Source organism: Solanum tuberosum, unplaced genomic scaffold, assembly GCF_000226075.1.
Source record: "Solanum tuberosum cultivar DM 1-3 516 R44 unplaced genomic scaffold, SolTub_3.0 scf00028, whole genome shotgun sequence".
NCBI classification, from domain to species: Eukaryota; Viridiplantae; Streptophyta; class Magnoliopsida; order Solanales; family Solanaceae; genus Solanum; species Solanum tuberosum.
The window spans coordinates 460447-482429 of NW_006238954.1; the positions used below are offsets into that span (position 1 = coordinate 460447).

The window sequence follows — 21983 nt, forward strand, 5'->3', positions numbered from 1 at the left end:
CCAGATTCCAAATTTTGTGGGGGAACATAAGGTCCAACTCGATCGTTTCTGTTGCCATAGTTGTTTCGGTTGTAGTTGTTGTCGCGATTGAAGTTCCCATCCCGGACATATTGACCCTCTCGATTGTAATTTCCATAGTTCCGACCTTGGTTTCCTTGACCTTGGCGCCAATTTTTCGTGTTGGATCCTTGGGCATTTGGTCGAAAACCCAACGTCTGATCATTCACAGCATAAGTATCCTCTTCATAGTAACACTCTTCCACTGGTGGTGGAGTTCTAGTCAAGTAGTTCACAGCATTTACCTTTTCTGCACCTCCGCTCACATGCTTCAATACCAAACACAACTCGGTCCTCATCTGAGCCATCTCTTGACGAATCTCATCTGCAGACTAGTTATTTGTAGCATGAATGGAAAATGAGTTTCTCCCAGTATCTGACCTCCTAGTGCTCCATGCTTTATTGTTGCGAGAGATCTTCTCCAATTTTTCTGCAATCTGTGCATATGTGCACTCACCATATGATCCTCCAGCAATAGTATCAAGCACTGCTTTATTGTTGTCATCCTAACCTCGATAGAAATATTCCTTCAGCAACTCATCATCAATACGGTGATCTGAAACACCTCTTATAAATGAAGTGAATCTGTCCCATGAGCTACTTACAGACTCTCCAGGTAATGCCAAAATATTATTGACCCTATCTTTGTGATTTAGCTTCTTGGACACTAGGTAATACCTTGCTAAGAACACATCCCTCAGTTGGTTCCATGTATATATTGAGTTATAAGGCAGCTCAGTGAACCATATAGCATCATCGCCTGTCAGTAATAGAGGGAATACTCTCAATCCGATAACATCCATATCCAAGTCTGGCCGACTTATACAGCTCTTGCAGACTACCCTTATCTTGGCTATGTGAGCATGTGGGTCCTTTGATGGCAACCCTGAGAACAAGCCCCTCATTGTAAGCATCTGCATCAAGCTACTGATTACCACAAATATGTGCCCCGGAGGCAGAGGAGGTAAGACTAGAGGTCCATCAGAGTCAGCAATATTTGTGTTGCCCCTATAGTTGGCATGCAGTTGCAGGTCTGGTGGACCGTGCACCCTCACTGCATTTCCCAATTGATTTTCGGCTAGACCCCGGTTTTCCCCACCAGCTACTCTCGGTTGTTGTAACTCAATTGTATCATCAAGATTTACTCCGATAGGATTAACTGGAATTCCTTGATTGTTCATTCTTCGCAAAGTTCTGTTCAACTCCGGATCGTAAGAAGTAAGTGGTTCACCTTGGTTCCGTGTCCTTGCCATATACTAGAGTCAGAACCTGAGAGAGACAAGAACAAAATGAAAAAGTAAAATTAGGAAATATTTGACTAAAGTTCAATAATATAGTGAAAATTAATCTAAAAGCCAAACTTCCCCGACAGCGGCGCCAAAATTTGATATGCTCAAATTACACCTCCCTAAAGAAGCATAAGCGATCGTTATCAAGTAAAGAACCCAACTTGTAGGTTGGGGTCGATCCCACGAGAAAACTGGTTTAGACTTAACTTTAACTTACACCTATATTCGTTTAGTCAAAGTACTTCCGGAAACAAGTAATAAAAAGGGGGGATTTGTGAAATGAAACAAATTGTAAGAATTCAATAAATAATCAGTAATAAAAAATTAGTTTTGGTTGTTATCAAGATGAGAGAAATAACTAGGGTATACGTATTCCCCACAAGGTCATAACGCAGTAATCCTAGTAATAGCAATCCTTTCCTAGTATACTACTTGCAAAGTGATAAGTTAGGTATCTCTAAATCCTTGGTCCGGCATCTAGAGAATTTCACCCCGCACCTTGGTCCGGCTACGTGTGTATAATTTACTAACCCTTACCTTTACCTCATATTAGACATCATAATCGATGTTTGGCTTAGTTATTACTTCACACCAATCGACACTAGCTTATTAGATAATATCACATTTAAACTATGTTGATAATTCTTTTCTTGTTGATTACCTCCTTGGTCCGGCAAGTAGCAACAAGGCAAGTTCTAACGCGTGCACTCGTTAAAAAGACTTTTGAACGAAAGAATTATCAATGCATGCAAAACACTATTCAAGAATTGCTTATTTACTATTCATTCTTTATTAATCGCTTATGGATCCCACAACCCTAGTTAAGGAATTTAGTTACCCATAATCATATGAACACAATTCATTGTTTTAGATGAAAGAATTATGAACTTACGTAGTTGAGAAAAATTAAACCCAGAAATTCAACTCAAATTTCAAACCAAATCTTCAAAACTAACATTTGGAAATCAAGAATTGCTCGGGTAGCAAAATTAGTTCCCAAGTCACAAAGTAAAACAAAAGTAATAAAGTCTAACCCCTAAAAACGAGGTTTACATGCCATATTTATAGAAAACAAGTCCTAAATTAAAAGGGAAACAAATTAAGGAAAGTGTGTTCAGGCACGCGTTTACTGACTCACGGACCTACTCACGGACCGTCAATGAGTCTACGGTCCGTGATCCCTTCCGTCATCCAGGACTTAGAAAATATTTCATCCTCCAAAAATCAGCTTCTCTGAAGCAAACGACGGACTTGCAGTACGAACCGTAGATTGATCCCGTAGCTCCATACTTGGAATCTTCAAAAATCAGGTACCGAAACCCTCACAGTATCAATCTACAGATCAACAGGACGGTCCGTACAGTCTACGGACCGTCAATGGCCACCGTGGTTCCACACTCTGTCAGATTTCCCTGATTTGCCTTCCATGCCTTGCCTGCTAATCTACGGCCATCACCTACGGAGCGTTACTGGACCTACGGTCCGTAGATCACCTCCGTAGGTGCCCTTTCTACAGTTATTTCAGTTGTCCCTTTTACTTTCGTGCCTGAACGTCTTTCCTACAAAACATGATAAAAACACATAAAAACCAATCCAAAAAGGTCCTAGGCACACACAACTTGTAAGTGAAATGTATTAGAAATACCGTAAACTCACGGTATATCATTCACCTCTTTTTTGTTGTTCCTTTTCTCATATTGTGTTGTATCTTGTAGTTGTTCCTCTACTCGGGTCCCCTTTTCTTCATCTTTTCTGTCATTGTCCCTTTCTTTATGTGATTCTCCCATATGCTCACCTTTAAATGCCCCAAACTTGTTTGTAGTAGTGACCTCATTATTCCTAGTTTGTTTAGGTTTAGGATACCAGACTTTCTCTGCTCCTTCTTTTGCCATCTGCACCATATTTAAAATTGTGTAAATGGTGTATATGGTGTAAACACCATATTTAAAATTGTGCTTTAGCTATTATGAATCGTTTAGTTATTTAATTAATGGTGTAATATATGTTGTTGTTATTCATCAAATCCGTGTTCATATTTTTTTTATTAATTCTTTGGGTTTTATTTATGGGTTTTGATAATCTGGATACAAAAATATTTAGTGATCATATGTTTTGGTAATTGATTTGGTGAGAGTGAACATTTTTTAATTATCAAAATGTTGGACTGCATGTTTGTTGTAATACTGATTTTCTTGGTGTCATTCGGAATTGGTTTTCTTGGTACTACTGATGGTGAACATGTTGATTACCTGTTGGTACATAAATATGGTGTATATGGTGTAAACACCATATTTAAGTTAAAAAATATATTTTGAGCAAAAAGCATGCTTAAAAACATAATATAAATTTGAATACATTGAACTGCCCATTCAATTTGACAATATTCATTATGAATAAGTTTTGGTATGAAATATGTAGATACGTTGATTACGATATTGAAGGAGCGATATATGATGTAAACACCAAATATGAAGGATTAATTACCACTATTGGTTCGCAATTAGGTGTGGACACAACAATATTTCATTTAGAGCTGAAATATGTCGTGAGTGGTCCATCACCACCAATGAAGATTCATAACAATATGGGAGTACAAGTTTATTTAGATAAAAAAAATGCAATTCTGATTTCTTTTCAAAGTATCCATTATGTGTAACATGTGTGGATAGAGCTATGAAATCCATTGATTACCAAATTGGTGTCCTAACAACAAGGAAAAATATTATCAGATCAAATACACTACGTTTGGTTGGGGTAGACCTAATTTTGGATGAGTGTATAGAAGGAGATGAAGGAACTGAGATAATCTCTAATCCTCAACATGATTTGGTGACAGTAGATCAAGTTTATCTCAACAAGCAAATTATAACAGAAGTTATGAAAAGATATGCATTTTTAAGGGAGTTATGTTTCATAGCTAAAAGGTCAAGTACTACTTGGTAACAAACATGTTTTTGTATATTAAATAAATATGCAATGTTATTTCAAAAACTTATTAACATGCCTATTTTGGTTGTATTTTTGACAGTTATTATCTAAAATGTCCTACTGCTAATTGTACATGGAATTTTAAATCCTCGCGGTTAAATAAGTCTGATTTGTTCAAAGTGAGGAGATTTTTTGAGACGCATACGTGTCCATTAAAGGACAGGGTTCATACAAAGCGACAATCTACTAGTGGAGTGCTTATTTCAATGTTAGTTGATAAGTTTGTTGACGCAAAAACAATTCACACACCAACTGACAAACGGGCGGACATGCTAAGAACACATGGAATTTCATTAACATACACGCAAGCATGGAGAGGGAAAGCAAGGGCAGTCAAGACAATGAGAGGTGACCCTGCAGAATCATATGGAAAAATACCAATGTATTTATATATATTGGAAACAACATATCCAGAGACAATTGTGAATTATAAAAAAAACTATGAAAATCATTGTGTAATTTAACAAAACAATCCACATACCTCATGGATCCAATGTGCTAGCTATTAACATTGTTCCTTCATAAGTGAAAATTATTGCAAATTGTACATGTATCACTCTTGGTTAACTAAATTTACCATTTTTAAATAGCAAAACTAGTTGACTGCAAAATTGGTGTAATTCTGTGTTTTGTTGGTGTCATTCAGTAATGGTTATTTTATATACAATGATGGTGTATAAAAAGATCATATTTTGGTATATAGTGAGTTAAGCATTTTCATGCATATTTATATATATTTGTAAATTGTACATGTATCAACTTTATCTATAACTTATGATGTATAATCTTATTTGATTGTAGGACATATCTTGCCACTTGCATACGGCATTGTTGATTCAGAAAATGACAATTCATGGTTGTGGTTCTTTCAAAATTTCAAAACTGCATTTGGTGATAGAGATGATATGTGTTTTGTTTTTGATAGAAATAAGAGTATATGGAATGATACTGCCTCAGTTTATCCCGAATTTTGACATTATGCTTGTATTTATCATCTGTGAACAAATTTACTAAGAAAAACACACACAGATACTGAAGAAGTGAGAGAATTATTCTTCGGTCTAGAAAAAGAATACACTGTGCAAGAGTTTGATGAACTGATGACACGAATGGATTAGATTAATCTACGATATCGTGCATATCTAGAGAAAGCAGATTATCAAAAATGGACATGTTGCCATTCACCAGTAAAGAGGACTTGGACTTTAACGAGTAACATTGCAGAATCAATCAATAATGCAATTCTTGTTGGAAGAAAGTTGACAGTGGTGTCTTTGTTGGAATTTATGCGCAAAACAATCTAGAAACAAAATGAAGAAGGAAGAAAAACTACAACAACCTTAACCAATAAGGACAATGAAATGTTGGAGGACAACAATAAAATGTTGCATCGCATGATTGTAAGTATTAACATGTCTTTAAGATAGTATTGTATGTTGAATTTTTATATTGTTAATTTGGTTTTATTTCAAATGAAGGTTCACGCATCAACTGAATTTCTTCATACAGACGGTGCAAAAAGGTTTACAGTCTATCTAAATACTAGAATGTGCAGTTGCGGACGATTTCAATATGATGAGATTGCTTGTAGTCATGGTATTGCAACTATCAGATACAGAAACAAACATTGCGAAGATTATTGTTCACCCTATTATAGTAATAAGAATTTTCAAGATACTTATGCAATTCCAATAGAACCATTACCTTGCGAAAGTACTTGGAATATTCCATCGCATATTTTGGAAGAGGTACTGCTACCACCAATTACAAGAAAATAACTCGGTAGGCCACCAAATAACGATCGAAAGAATGGATTCAATGAAGAAAAATACAAGAGGAGTAAAATCACTTCTAGAAAATGTGGTACATCAGGGCATAACAAAAAGACGTGCCCTAAGTTTGCAAATCAGAAAGAACAATGATGTATTAATTTGCAACTTTTTTGTTGGTGTTTTCTTGCTTCTTGTAAAACTTCTGAAATTTTTTAGGAATAATAAATGCAGTTTTATCCAACTTTTGGTTATTCTTGATAAGTGTATTCATATTATTGTTGATTTAATTAACATGTCTCTGGTATTATAATGTTTGGCTGAAATTCTGGTATTAAATACCAACCTGGAATCTTGAAAAAAAACAACAGGATGAAACAAAAAGTAATACACAATGTTAAGTTGAAAATTTTGGTATAATGTTTGAGTAATACCAAAAGTGTTAACCACCAATAATGATTATTTATGCTAACACGTACATCTTTGGTGTAATTGTGGTGAAATAATCACAAATAATATTCAAACTGGGGGTATATAGTGGCTAATATTTTGATATTGCCTAAAGACCTGAAAGATTGAATACGAAAATTGAATAGTTTGATTTGAATTGAAGCAAAAATTAATACACAATTGGTATACTTGTGGTGGAGTAAGCACAAACATTTTTAGAAATATTGAAGTATATATTGGCTGTTAATCTATTATTTTGAATATAAAAGACACTTAAACATTGCATATAAAATCACTCCTACACATAAAATATTTTTTTATGTCATAATTAATACACATTTTTTACGTACAATGAATTGGTATACCGTTGGAGTAGTACACCAAAATTCTGTCATATTAATGGTTATATATAGTGACACTAATTTTGATATTATATACCAACAACATACATTTAGATTCAGACATCAGAATTATATACCAACCTCACGCGTTGATGTATTACAAGCAAAACCCACACTATTAATGTAACACCTCGGGTATTTACGGTTAATTTTTGCCTCATATAAAAGGGCTTACAACCTTAACTCGGGAGTTCTATTATAGCACCGCACATTATTTGATAACATCATATGTTAATCTATTACCTTCCTAAAAATACTTATGAAAAAAAAAAGTTCTTGTATATGATATATTTGCATAAGTATTTATTTTATAAGATCTTTATAAATTAATAATATTTAATAGAGATAGTAAGTCTAGTTATGTCAAGAAATTACTATTATATGAGGTAGGTTCTATTGAAAATAATTTTCTATTAATAGTAGCGTATTTAAAAAGTTATATATATTTTATCACGAACCTACGCAATATCCGAATAATTTTAAAATGGGATAAACTTAATTTGAGTGTGGTAACCTCCACTTTCCACGTGGAAGTAGAGGAAAGTGTGTAGCAATGTTTCCAATCAAGGTGGTTGTCACTTATCCACTATAATAAGATTAAATATATTATAAAGTTATTAATTACTTTCACTTGATATGTGATATTATATATTTATGCATAATAAATACACCGCCAACTTATTAACTCATCATTTAAAGAAAACGCTATGTATGGCCTCTGCATATACTCTCATATATATGCCTATATGTTCCAATATCCTGGAAAAAAAAATTGATTGAGACTCCATGACAGTTGGTTTGATTTTTGGTATTCATAACCTTGTGTCGCTCTTTAACTCCTCAAAAACCAAGTTAGTGACATGGTGCATTAATTATGCACTTATATAGTTCCGTTGAGAAAGAATTTTATGAGAAAATGTCTTGATGACCAAAAGAAAAATCGATTATCAAGTTATTGGAACCCAAATTCAAGGTATGTTAAGGAAAACTCTTTCTCCATATCGCATGAATCCTAAATATTGTAAATCATTGAATGAGTCATTTTTACTATTCTGTTACTAGGAAGACCCTCTGTGAAGGGCATTGGGATGTCAACTGATCTTATTTCTTGAATTTATCATAATATTATTGTGTTTGTACTATTTGAAGTATACTTGACGGTTAAAGTTATTTTTTGTAGAATTTCTTATTCCTTATATTTATTAGCGAGCTATTGTCCTAAGAATGAGGCTGAACTAATGAAAATTTACCATGTTGTATCTAAGGGGATGTGAAACTGTTCTTTCTCATGAGAAATTCTTACCAAAAATTTGTCGAAAATCTTTATCATACTAAACCTTGTACCCTATTATTTTGGTTATATACTTGTTAAACAATTTTGTTTCTAAGCATGCTCTCTCAACTACCAAATTGCATTTTTCTATAGTAAGTCAAGTCAGGCATGTATGATTGATTTTCTAAGTTGAAGTCGAGCCAAGAGCTTCGAGTCTATACGCCTAATTGGTTGTACGAAAGTTAATTGAGGTTACGATGAGACTATGTAAGCACCTTAAGCTCCTTATGAATACCCTCAAGTTTAAGTTATCTTTCTAAAGTCAAATTCAGTATTCAGGTTTATTCTAAAAGCCTATGAGTTTCTATGAGTCATTACATGTTATATGTAAGTGATTACGAGATTATAAGAACAAGAGTACCACTGGGCCAAGATTGGCAACATGGCAACGAAAACATATGTGCACTACGAATCCATGACATTACATGCTATGCATTCTACTTCCGAGCTATAATCGGGAGGTGTGGGGCCTATTGCCTATATTTATACGTATGAGACACATATGGACACAAGTTGGTGAATATGATGCCGGTTCGCTACCGGAAGACACCACCATTGCTACCATTTGGTTGGGTATGTCATGCATTTGCATCTATATATATGTAATCATGACATACAATTACACGAGCATATCATGCATATTTGACTACTAGGAGGTCAGACGTCTGCTACTGAGGATTTCAGAGTTTCTGTTTCAGGTGGTATCTCTTTTACCCTTTTATCGCAACTATTTATGATTTCACTCTCTGTCTTACATACCAGTACATTTTCATTCGTACTGACGTCCCATTGCCTTGGGATGCTGCATGTCGTGCTGCAGGATCAAACAGATATCTTAATTGGCCTTTGCAATAGGGGTGTTGTCTCAGCTGAGGATTTGTAAGCTCCACTCTTCCTGGGGTTGTTGGTTGTCGATAGAGTTTGCATACTAGAGTACTACATATAGTTGTTGGTATCATTGCAGACTTTTTCGAACCATTTGAGTTGTAGTATTCGTAGAGACTTGTGGACATACTTTGTTAGGTCTTCTCAGCTTCTACTGTAGCCTTGTCGGCTTATTGTATTTATGATTTCAGCTGCAGCCTTGTCGGCTTGCTAGTTCTTTATTAGTTAAGTTGGTTTTGTCAGCCTATTGTATGTCTTTAATGTTGGTGTGACCTCGCCAGTCTAGTTATCTTGTTTCAGCAGGTTATTGTGGCGGCCTTCTCAACCCTCATTGTTTCATTTGTTTTATGTTTTAGTTGGTTCGCTCAGTCAAGTGAGGCACCAGGTGCCTGCCACACCTCCCCTAAATTGGGGCGTGACAATTAAGTTATAACAATTAACCAAAAACATGAACCAAATAAAAGTAGTTTCTCTTAAAAGCACACAACATCCAACAATGGTATTTCAAAACACCAAACAAAAACTAAGCACAACTAGAGTATTTTTCAGAATTATAACTAAAAATAATCAAACAAAAACATTCATGACATTGTCTTAATAAAAATGCAAATTTTTAATACTTCTTCCCCCTCTAGATCAACTGTCCACATTTTCAGGAATCTTCCTTTTCACTAACAGTACCAGTATCGATTTTCCTCTTTTCGTAATCCCACAACAATTCTCCATAATGCAAACAAAGATTTTCACAATCAAAAACTGACATTGATATTGTCGCACCCCTATTTCGAACCGGCCGAAACAGTTCACAACATAATATGGCTTTCACTCTGATTTTTGGAAAAAATTATTTTTGTTTGTCTTAGAGTCGCCACCTAAATTTTAAGGAAAATATTAGGAAAACCATTTTTTTATGTAAATGTAAACTCTGTTTGATTTACGAAACCAGTGAGATTCTGAGTAAGGGTATTGGTTACTCGAGGGGAAGGTATTAAGCATCCCTCAGAGCCTATCCGACGATAGTCCTTAAACTCAATTTAGGAAAATATAATTTGGAAAACTTGTTTATTTATTTGCTAAAAAAAAATCAATGATAATTAAATCTCATTAGTTTAAGGAAAGAGTAAAATACAAGGTATTACATATATACATCTATAAAATAAATGTAATAGTAGTAAAATAAATCAATAAATAAATGTACTTAAATGTATGTTAATTTTTATGTGTTGAAAAATATAGATGTATCATAGTAATGTTATCCTAAAAAAAATATAGATGTTGAATTTATGAAAATATGTCATTTTATTAAGACGTGAAAGAAAATAAAATAAGATAGTAGTCAAGTGTAAATATGTAATAGTATGTGATGTGTAATTTGATTGAAAATATATAGAATGGAGTTTTCTAAAAAAATAAATGATACTAGATGTTAAAATATTATATAAAGGTTTGTGATCTTAAATATGTTTATTATAAAGTGTAGTATATATATGTAAGTTGTTTAAAACATGTGAATGTTTATTATTTTATTTACATGTAAGGACAAGTTATCGATAGATTAGATTTAGTAAAATAATATGTGTAAAGTGTAGGAATAAATTATAAAAATAAATAAATAACATTCGGGATAGTAGATAAAAAAAATAATAGATTATGTAGAGAAAAATATAGAATATATATCTTTATGTGTATGACATATATATATGTATGTACCTTGTATTTGAACATGTTGGCATATCTAAAATTTTGAAATAGCATGTTAAAAGATTAAAATGTTTTTAGCAATGTTCGATCCAAAAAGTAAGAATAGTCAATATATTTTATAAAGGGGTGATGTAAAGAGTATAAAAATAGGCCTAACTATTGAGACTTTATTCTATAGTTGCATTTATTTTTGTTAAAATATATATAGGCCTACTTCCATAGTTATTTCTTAAAAATATGTATGTCTAAAGGTAAATATCTTAGCCATAAGTAATTTCTAAAGGGTAATTATTCTAGCCTTTAAACTAATCTCAAATTCATTTGGAAATCCTAATTGATGAGTTTTCTCGTATTTTTGTAATACGTCAATTACTACACCTTAGGGCTTTTGGAAACCTTCTCATTTTAAGCTTGAAATCCTACTCTTTTGGACCCAAAAATCTATATTTTTTTAAGTTGTTTAAACTTAAACTTCGAATACATGGTTTAAAACAAATCAAAATAGGTACGTAACATTTGAAAATGTCGCTCCAAGTTAAACCCTTTGAAAAGTTACGCCTTTATAAATGAAAGGAAAAAATGTTAATAAATAACCTAATAATAAATCATGGTTTAAATAATTCGCAAATGTATAAAGGGATATGGAAGTAATTTAAAGAAAAATGAAATAGGCTTAACTATTGGGACCTATCTTATAACTTACGATTTATTCTTTTGCTAATAAAAATATAGGGGCGTAATTCCTTACTTGTTTAAAAAAATATGTGTCTCTAAAGGGCAATTGATTATTTTGTCTTTTAAACTAGTTTCAAATTTATTTGGTAGTCCTAAGCGACGGGTAGGCCTAAATGAATATTATCTTAACGCTTTTGAAACAGCCTTTGGAAACTCTTAAGCTATAAATTCCCTTTTCCTCAACTTGAAAGGCCTAAAACGAATGTTATAGGTAAAATGTTAACCCATTTTTCAAAAAAAAAGATATTTTTGTATCATTTATTCTAAAAGTATCTCCACAAAATTCACGAACAAATAATATTAGCTCACATAAATAATCTTCAAAATAAAAAGACAAGCAAATGTATTGAAAACTTAAGAGTTATGTAGGCATAAGTAAAGGTTAGTCAACATATCAAAATAATATAATCAAACTCGAAAAAGGAAAGGACTTAAGAATGTTGGGACTCCTATTTATGAAGACTCCAAGTATTGTGATGATCCTAATTGTTGTTGGCCTAATATTTTAGGCCAATAACGAGTTCCAAAGTAGAAATTTCAGCTCTCCGGTTGTACATGAAACATAAGAAAAATAAAGAGATAAAAGATTAGTGTCTTAATTCTAGATGAGTTAAATAAAAAATGAGTATTATTATTCTAAGGAACAAGAGAGGATACTGTAGATTGTTTCGGTATGTACTATGTAGTAGTGATGTTATATGCATAAGAATCTAAAGTACATACACAAAATAAAAGGGCTTTACATTATTCTGGGTAAACAATTCTGTTTTCTAAAAAAATTGAACTTGGTATTTTTAGAATTCTTAAGAGCAAGTAAATTGAGAGACATATGAAAGGTTTAAGTAAATATTCAATTCGTCATTATAGGGGATAAATATTCCGATGACTGCACTACTTGATCAAACATAAGAAGTTAAAGTCGTTGAGCCAACACGTTAGTGGCGGACTAAGTTAACTAAACACACTTAGCTTGCATTAAGTTGACAAGTAAATTCTTACCTAATGTCCTCAACTTTTCATGAAACATGGGCAGGTTTGTTATGTGTCGACCTTCTCAAGAGAAGAAATGCAGTTGTTTAATCCAATATAGTAAAAAATTATCATAGGATTCTTCTAATCACTTAGTTGAAAACGACAAGACCATCTTAAACAGGAAGTAGAATATGGATCTAACTTAAGTTATCACACCATGACATCAATCATATTAAACAGTTAAGGGTAAATTTCCTTGTATTAGTAGCAAGGACTCAACACAAGCAAATGTGAGGGAGCTTTAAGCAAGACAAGACGCAATGGAAGGCGAAAAATATGAATCTAAACTTTAGAAGCGCTTTGATCATACTTGTAATCAAGAGTTAATTCTAGCTTCACAACCAACAAGTGAAGCTACAATGAGTTGTGATGCTAAACTCAAGGAAACCTGTAACTTAAAAATAAGGTTTCCAACAGAGAGCTTATATGTAAAATAGAAAGAAAAATAATTTATCATGTTTAGGTTTAATTAATTTTTATGAACTAAGTTACATCATTCTCAATTAATATAGAATTGTGATGGAGTCTAGAATAAATCGACTGATTTTCTATCGCTTAACAGGTAAGGGAAACAAAGGGAGAAAAAAAAGATTTGAAGAACTAACAGATTCTACGTCTAACCATACAAACAAATTGTATAACAAAGAGTTGGAAAAAAAGAAGAAATAAATCAAAGTGAGACAGGACATATCTAGATGATAGTCTTACAATGAGAAAAATTAGGATCAAAGATATGGAAGCACATGACTGTCGAACATAAGCAAAGGTGGTTTATAAATTTGGCTCGAGAAAGGTACACCTTAAAACTAACAGATTCATGAATCAATTTGACAGGATAAAATGCATTAGTGAGAGAGTCTAAGTCCAGATACTATCAATATATGCAAGAACGTATACATGCCAGACTTCGACTACTATAAATGTATGAAATTCTCAATAAACCTCCAAACAAAACGGAAGCAAAAAGAACCATATGAGTTAAAACAACCAAGTTTCGCATAATTAAATCAGCCACATACAGAACATTTCAAAGAAAAGACAAGAAAATAAATAGACTAATCGAAACAACACAAAACAAACAAAGAGATTACCTTATTTGGAGCAACAAACAAGAGCTTTGACGTCAAGATTCAACTTAGAACTTCCTTCAACTTGAATTCAACACTTAAACAGACTCGCTGGATTATTGTTGGATCTTTTTTTTAATCGATTCTTGGATTTTCTCACTGATTTCCCCTGTTTTATGGATTGTTTTTGGACGTTAGTGGATGATTTCCTCGTTTATGGATCTCTTTTCCCGTTTATCCGATCATCCCTGAATGAGGACCGAAGTCCTCCTTTTATAGTCGATTTGGGCTCCAAGAATTCAAAATTTGAATTCTTGGAAACACCAATCTTAGAGGAAACAGCAAAGAAATTATGAAGGAGAAGAAAAATCTTGGAAAATCTTTTACGGATTGATTGAAAAGGGTGAGTGACAGATGAGGCAAGGAACCGCCGGAATTGACATTTTTCCGGTGGCTCAGAGCCGTTTCTGACAGGGGGATGGGGATCACGTGGGGCGGTGATGGACGGCGATGCTAGCATAGGGTCTGAGGAGGAAGTGATGGGAGAGGAGCGAGGCTATGGAGAAGATGAAGGGGTGGTGAATCATGATCTCTGAGAAAAATACAGAGTATAGGGCGGAAATTCTGGGAAAGAAGAAAATAGGGGCAGTGGAGTCTATTTTGGGAAGGCTGAAAAGTCTTGGTTATTTTGGGCCGTCTAATCATTTGATCGGACGGTCAAAATTAAGCAAGAGTTAAATAAATAAATGTATATATAAATATATATATATATAAATGTTGAATTAAATTGGGCCCTTAGATTAAATCGGACGGTTGGGATCGAATCTAAAGAAGCACAATCCATGTGCTTCTTATGTGACACGCGCGGATTGGCCGAGTTAAAATAAATTGGATTGCCAAATTTTGCTCAAATTAAGTCCATTTAAATGATAACCCTTTGTTTATTAAATAACCATAATTTATTAAATTAAAAATAATTATTTTACAAAACTAGCTTATTTGATAAAATTAGTCATTTGAAAAATAAAATTAATATAAACTAGTAACTCAATAATTAATTAAGCCTTCCTAATTTGAAAAATATCAAAAAAAAAAATCATCGCAATAATAGAAATTATATTTAATTGAAAAAATCGAGCTAACCCTTAAGAAAAATATTCATTTGACGTGAAATCTAAAAATGAGAAAGTAGTAATATTTATATAATATATTTATTTTTATAAAAATAGTATTTATGAAATAAATTTATCAAATAAAATAAATAGTAATTAAAAATCTTTTCGTATTCCTACAATTTCGTAATATATATATATATTTTATTTTATTTTATTTTTTTTTTTATTTTTTTTTTTTATTTTATTATTTATTATTATTATTAATTATTAAAACTTTATTTTAAACAAATGTGGAGAGCCAAAATTGGGTGTCAACAGATATATCCATATCTCCTCGACAAACATATTCGGCGAAAGAACTTCTAGCAATTTTTATTTGCCCTTCGATTTTGTATCAACCCCATAATCATCTTTTTTTTTTAACTTTGTAGGATGATGAAGAATTGATAACAATATACTCATTAGATCTACCAGATAATTTGTTTTCATCTCTAGTACCAACTTTGACAGGTGATTGCGTAAATGTATTCAACTCATAAGATGGTCTTGAACAACTGATCGGTGGGCTATCAACGATTACCACGAATTTGTTAAGTCTAGGACTTTTACACAGAGTCTTTTCCATTATCGAACAATGGTAAAAAAAAATTGGTTAGTTGGATTGTGAATCGTTTCTGTGAAGAAGATTAAAGGTTTAAGAAAAATGGAAGAAGAATATGGAAGAGTTAACCCTTTTGACTGCTAGAAAAAATATTTTCAAGATTTCTTGGAACTATAACTCCACATTGATAAGTACACTGCCTTTCTTGGTAAAAAAAAAAAAGTTTTATCCAAAAAGGAATAAATTAATTATGATCCCAAAAAGGTTCACTAAGCGTAAAAAGGGAAAAAAACAAAATTAATGAAACGTGTGTTTTGAAATCTGTATTAGGAGAGATAATATTTAATAAAATTTAAGTCCCTAATTATACTCCACATAAAAGGCACGTAATACTAATAGTATGAGAGAGAAAAATCTGTAAAAACAAAATTAAATTAAATACAAAAATTAAATGTTTTGTTATGTATGTAATTTAAAAACTTAGTTTGTAATTAAATATAAGTATATTGATATTTTGTTAATAAAAGTCTTAAGTAGTATATTTTTGTAATTTTCACAACTTAAAAGTGTTATGCTATTAATCGGAGTTGTCGTGAGTTAATATCGCAGATGGTCACTCAAATATGCACTCTTCTCTCAGAAAGTCACTCAACTTTCAATTTTAACTCAAAAGTCACTCAACTATGCACTTTTCTCTCAGAAAGTCACTCAACTTTGAATTTTAACTCAAAAGTCACTCAATTATTCACTCTTCTCTCAGAAAGTCACTCAATCTATTTAATTAAAATTTGCTGATATTAATTGTTTGTAGAACAAACCAAAATTTTAAAAAATAAAAAATACCATTTAAGCCATTTAATGATCCACTCCACTTGACCCGACCCGCTAAAATATAATATTGACCTATTTTATGACTCTTTCTCCTCCTCCTGTGTGTTTTTTTTTCTGGTTCTCCATAATGTTTCTTCTTCCTCTTTTAGTTAGGTTTTAATTTAGGCATCTCAAATTCAAGCTCTTTATTAGGTAGGAAATTAAAGGAATTTGATGCATGATTTTTTTTTCCATATTATATCTCAATTTTAATTTGATTTTGAAACTCTATTGGTAACACTCTTAGTAATCCTGAATTTGACTCAATGACAGCTAACCTGAGTGAAAGTGAAAGAGATGACAACAAGAGAAGTTGCAGCAGACCATAGAAGAGATGGCAACAAGGAAACTTAGTAAATTCATTAACTTGCTTCATAAAGGAAAAAGTGCATACATATCTCAGTACACTACCACCCTGAACTTCTTCAGCCAACACTACGCTCAAAAAATGTTCATATTGTGATGATATTTCCTAAAAACACAAATTAAACAATGTAGATAAATATCATAAAACAGATAAAATTCTAAGGTTCTAAAAATAATAAATCATAACCTTATCTATTGAGAAAAATCTAATACCCACATGGAGAACGAAAAAAGAATGTAGAGGAGCAGAGGAGAAAGAGAGTGAGTAATTTAGGAGTAAGGGCAAAATAAAATGGATCAATATTATATTTTTAGCGGGTCGGGTCAAGTGGAGCGGGTCATTAAATGGTTTAAAAAAACAATTAAATAAATTGAGTGATTTTTTGAGAGAAGAGTGGATAGTTGAGTGACTTTTGAGTTAAAATTCAAAGTTGAGTGACTTTTTGAGAGAAAAGTGCGTAGTTGAGTGACTTTTTGAGAGAAAAGTGCATAGTTGAGTGACTTTCTGAGAGAAGAGTGCATAGTTGAGTGACCATCTGAGATATTAACTTGAGTTGTCGTTTGTATTCATCAGTGATTCTTGAACCAACAAATACCCCAAACTCTAATAAAAAGATTAAGTCATGCTTATGGATTTTACCGTCATACAAGCAGGGGATATGTGCCAAAATTAAGTGTTGAGTGTCCATTTTAAGAAATTTCAGATGGAGAGTGGATGACTATAGCCTATAGGAACGGGTTGAAATTTGGAAATGAGCTAAATGGGTGGGTTTCTAAAAGTATTTGGATATTTAAATTTGGGGTAGGTTATTTTATTCCTAAGTTAACAGGGGTACATTTAAATTGAAAACAATAACAAATATATTAGAATTCCTTCCTTCCTACCTTTAATGCCAACTAAATAATATCACAACTCATCATTTTAAAAGTCTTGCATGTTTTTAACTTTTTATTTTTTAAATTCACTCATAAATAAGATAAGATTCTTGTGCAAAGCACGTACCGTAAATAGTGCTTTGCACAAGAATCTTACCTTCATTTCTACAAGAGACGGGTTAGATTATGTCAACTTAGACAGATTTAATTATGTCCATTATTTAACACTCGTGACCTGCGCCATCTCAAACATGAAACTTTTGAACAGGATTTGAGCAATTGTAACAAATCTTAAACCACCAAAGTTCAGTTAAAATGCTCCATTTGCCAGCCCTTAAATTCAAGACACATTGAGGACTCTACTTCATGAAGTAATTACCAACTCTAGAAATAAAACGGCTATTCAGACAGAAAGTGCAGAGATAGCTATCAATCACTGCCACGAAGTTTCAGAGGCTACACCGGATGGAGACTAAGCAACTATCTAATTCTGTAAGGAGATTACAAGTATTGCCACCACAAGCAAGCTCCTACAAATAAGGAATATCAGACTCAAATCACTATCTACTGACTGTTCAAAACTCAAACTCCTACTCCCACGAATTAATTGCACGACTGCAGACAGAAAAAGCCATGTACAGAACAAAACAAACTTTCTCTGAAACTGTGACAAGAAGCTTTCCTGCTGACTTCACTTTCTACCGCTAGTTCCTATTCGTGGCTTGCCTTTAACCTCAGAATCCTGCATGACAAATACAATGTGTAAACTGTTTATAGCTGTAAACACTAATATACTTCTTTTTCGTTTGGGGATTGATGATATATATGGTTCAAACATAAAGAAACCAAGGGTACAGTTTATGGAATATACCTGTGGGAAGTGCAAGTAAATGTTTGTTTTTGCAATTGATGGATTATGATTTTCTGCACCCTTGCTCCAATCATAACAAACCTATACACAAAATCGGATAAACAAATTGAAAACTGAAGCAAATTTGCATGCAAGACTAAGAGAAAATCAGAAACTTCAGCAACAATCAAGACATCAGAAGATTCAAGAAATAGATGGCAGAAGAGAAACAAAAAAGGGGCATCCTGCGTTAATGCTGGCAAGAAAAAAAGCTATGGTGGACTGGGGTAAGTATCCGAGTAATGGTTTTCTAAGTGGCACAAAGAAACACTCCCACACAAGAGTATGAGTGTGAACTACAAAAGTTATTCATAGTGAAGGTTCTACTGAACAAAAGTAACCAAAAACATACCGCATATGCGTAGATTGAGCCATCATTGTTGAACGCGCTGCAAGGTATGGGCTGGCTGCATCTTGACATTGCCTAAAGAAAACACACACAAAAAAATCTTAATGGAAGATGCCAAAAGCAGCTACTGATGTTAAATATTAAAAGATTTGTGTTCTTGCACTATTAAAGAATTAAAACATACTATAAAGAATGAGCCAGTGTCAAAACAGTAGTAGCATTATTGAAAAGCAAGCCAGCATTCCACATTTCATATCACTATTTGATCGACACAGATTTAAGATGTCAAATTTGGAAATGATAAGTATGTACAGTAATGATCAAAAGCTGTTTGATAGAGAAAATATACATCCAAGGTTAAAAATGTTACTCCATACATCACCAATTTGGAGAAAGCCATAAAAGTTTCTTCAAGAGGAAGACAATTTGTATCTTAAGCAATAAAAATTAAAAGGTACCAGAGGACATCACATGGTTTTCTCATAAATGAAAAACCCACAAGTACTATCTGGCTAAAATTTACTGGTCACCTGATGCAAACTAGAAAGTTTTAAATTTTCTATAAAGCTGATGTGTACCAAATAACACAGAGGAAGATTCAAGAAATCCTTGAAATTCCTAGATTGGAAAACCTAATATTCAGAAAGGTCTATGTCAACCAAGTAAGGTCTTATAGAGCAATCCTCTTTTGCAACATGACAGTTTTTATTTTGTCATAATCAAATGAATGAATAAACAACAAATGAAAAGAGATATTTGGCTTTTAATGTCCAGAAACTAGGATGTTCTAAACAAAGAAAGATGCTTTATCAATTTCATGCATTTAAATGTATGCCAATTCCATTCATAAAGAACACATGCTAGAAATCATAAAAAATAAAGAAAATGACTGAACTTCATAGAAATTAGCACTTTAAAAAGGATCAAGGATACCTTGAGCCTCTGTTTGCTATCTTTATCCCAAAAGTTGAAGGAACCATCAGATCCCGCGGTTGCAAATGTTCCATGTGTCTGGGTGAGGCAGATGTGACACATGACGAATGAGTTGAAGTAGAAATATTAGTAGTATTTAGCAATAGTATAAAGTCTATTTGACAATGACAACTTCCCTAAAGACCAACTTTAAGAAGCAGGTCCAGCGTTGTGTTTATCAACTTTATGTTTAGTTTGCGTATACAAGAAGCTTGCTATATATTTTCAGGTCTCTTGATCTTACATTTAGCAGTTCACCTACTCCACCCTAAACTAAGAATACCAGTCCAAAGGTAAGGACAACTAAAATGGTACACAATCATCAAGCTTCTAGATTTTAATTACCTAAGACCAGAAATGTGCATGCATCATATATAGGTTCTTCTAACAATAACTTGCTAAAAATTGTCCACACAGCAATTGACTGGCAGTTTCTCTTTGTCAACACTATATCCACCAGACATTAAAAAAAGGGTATGAGAGACAGCTACACATCCTCTACCTCCCAAAAGATGCAACATTAGAAGACAGCAAACTTTATAGAGAACAAGGCGGGAAGAATGCAATGAATAAAAATATAAAAAGAGAAAAAGATCTTACAGGGTGGAAGTTCAGAGAGTTGACTGAGTAAATTTCGTTGCCCTCCCTGTGGCATTTGAATGTGAAGTTTTTACTTTGTTGAGAATCCTCAAGATGATGAACACCAACCCGTCCTTCAATAGAGCCAACCTAAAGGATGTAAAATATTATAATGATACATGTCTCAAATGAGTCTAGAACCTAGATGCATCTGATGTAATGTATTCACAATATCAGGAATTATTTACAGACCACAATCCATATGTAAGAATGAAAATAAGCTATTACCACAGGGAAACCATTCATGAATGCCTTGGACAGCAAAATCCAAACACACCATAGAACTCCCTTTCAGAAAATAACTAAAATAGATTCAGTAGAAGTGTCTTTTCTTAAGGAGGAAGACTCAGTGAAAGTGTCTTTCTTGGATCAGCCTGTAACATTCATTACTTTTTCCTTTCTTGGACCTTGTTACGAAAGATCCAAAATGCTTTACAAACAAACCATCTACAAGTGTTCAGCTCACTGTTGATAGAAAGCTTCCTTGGTTGCTCCTCTCAAGGCTGCTAAATAATTCAAGAAAGTCCAATCATTTCCTCCGTCACCCTCTCCCCCCAAACCAAACAGAAAAGGTGAAACGGGAAAAAGAAAATTTATTAGAGAGAGGTCAAAGGAGTTTGAAGAGCTGGGACTGTCTCATAAGATAGCTAGCTATTTAAAGAAAGAAGGCCCATGTATAGATGAAGTGCTTGGGCAGATAAAGAAGATATTGTGAGCATCACAAACAGAGAGGCTTTGCGATATCAGCTTGCATCTCCCAATTTAGGAGAGAACCAACTAAGTGATTTACCTCCTTCTTCAGGCAGCACAAATGGTCTAAAACTTTGAGGAACAGTCTGAATTCGTTGATTCGAGTATGTTACCAATTCTCCAAATACCACATAATTCTCGTGTAACAGGAAGTTTCTTATGCAAACCAACTCCAGTCTCCAGCGGAAGAAATTATGCAAGAGCACTGTCACCATAAGCATGGAGAACTTGCCAAAACAAAGGTAATAACACTCTTTTAGGCTCTCTGTATCTGTTCATCTTTAGTTTGATATAAGAAGGAATTTGTATCGGCTCAAAATATTAAGCTCTGAGATCATTCTACTAATCTCACTCCCTGTATGAGACTCTAGCATTTGTATAAGGTGGGCAAAACATAAGACTGAGCAATTTAATATAGCATACACAAGAAGGTATTCGATCATAAAATAGCTACTCACCAAGAAACCTTGTTGATCAGGAAAGGCAGCTAAACACCGAGTTTGATACTTTAGGGGTGAGACAATTCTCTTGAATTCAGTCTGTAACAATTTGAAAGAAATACAAGTTTTTAGCAATTTGGAGGAAATGCTAGCAATATTAATACTTGAATATCCAACAACAACAAAAATTTTGTGAGTATAACCTTGGCTTTACAAGGGTGTTTCGGTAGGAAGAAAATGTTTTCCTAGAAAATATTTTCTTGGAAAACAGGTGGGTTTCTTACTCATTTTCTAGTGTTTTGTAAGTAAACAATTTTTTTTTATCCCAAGAGCATTTATATATAATCTAGCAAACCACTGTGAGGGTTAGGAAGGAATTTTCGGGCGG

The 21983-nt window shown here is 33.2% G+C and overlaps 1 protein-coding gene across 1 annotated transcript in view; it reads right to left on the reverse strand.

Moving 5' to 3' along the window:
• Nucleotides 1-17840: 17840 nt before the first annotated feature.
• The window catches only part of LOC102590604 (protein RAE1), a 13363-nt gene continuing 9220 nt past the window's right edge, over nucleotides 17841-21983 (reverse strand). The window contains exons 6-11 of the mRNA XM_006341759.2: nucleotides 21614-21694; nucleotides 20367-20495; nucleotides 19728-19805; nucleotides 18798-18869; nucleotides 18407-18487; nucleotides 17841-18277 (exon numbers count right to left, since the gene is read on the reverse strand). Of these exons, the coding sequence (XP_006341821.1) occupies nucleotides 18227-18277; nucleotides 18407-18487; nucleotides 18798-18869; nucleotides 19728-19805; nucleotides 20367-20495; nucleotides 21614-21694 (492 nt within the window). The 3' untranslated portion in view covers nucleotides 17841-18226. The remainder of the gene's footprint in view (nucleotides 18278-18406; nucleotides 18488-18797; nucleotides 18870-19727; nucleotides 19806-20366; nucleotides 20496-21613; nucleotides 21695-21983) is intronic.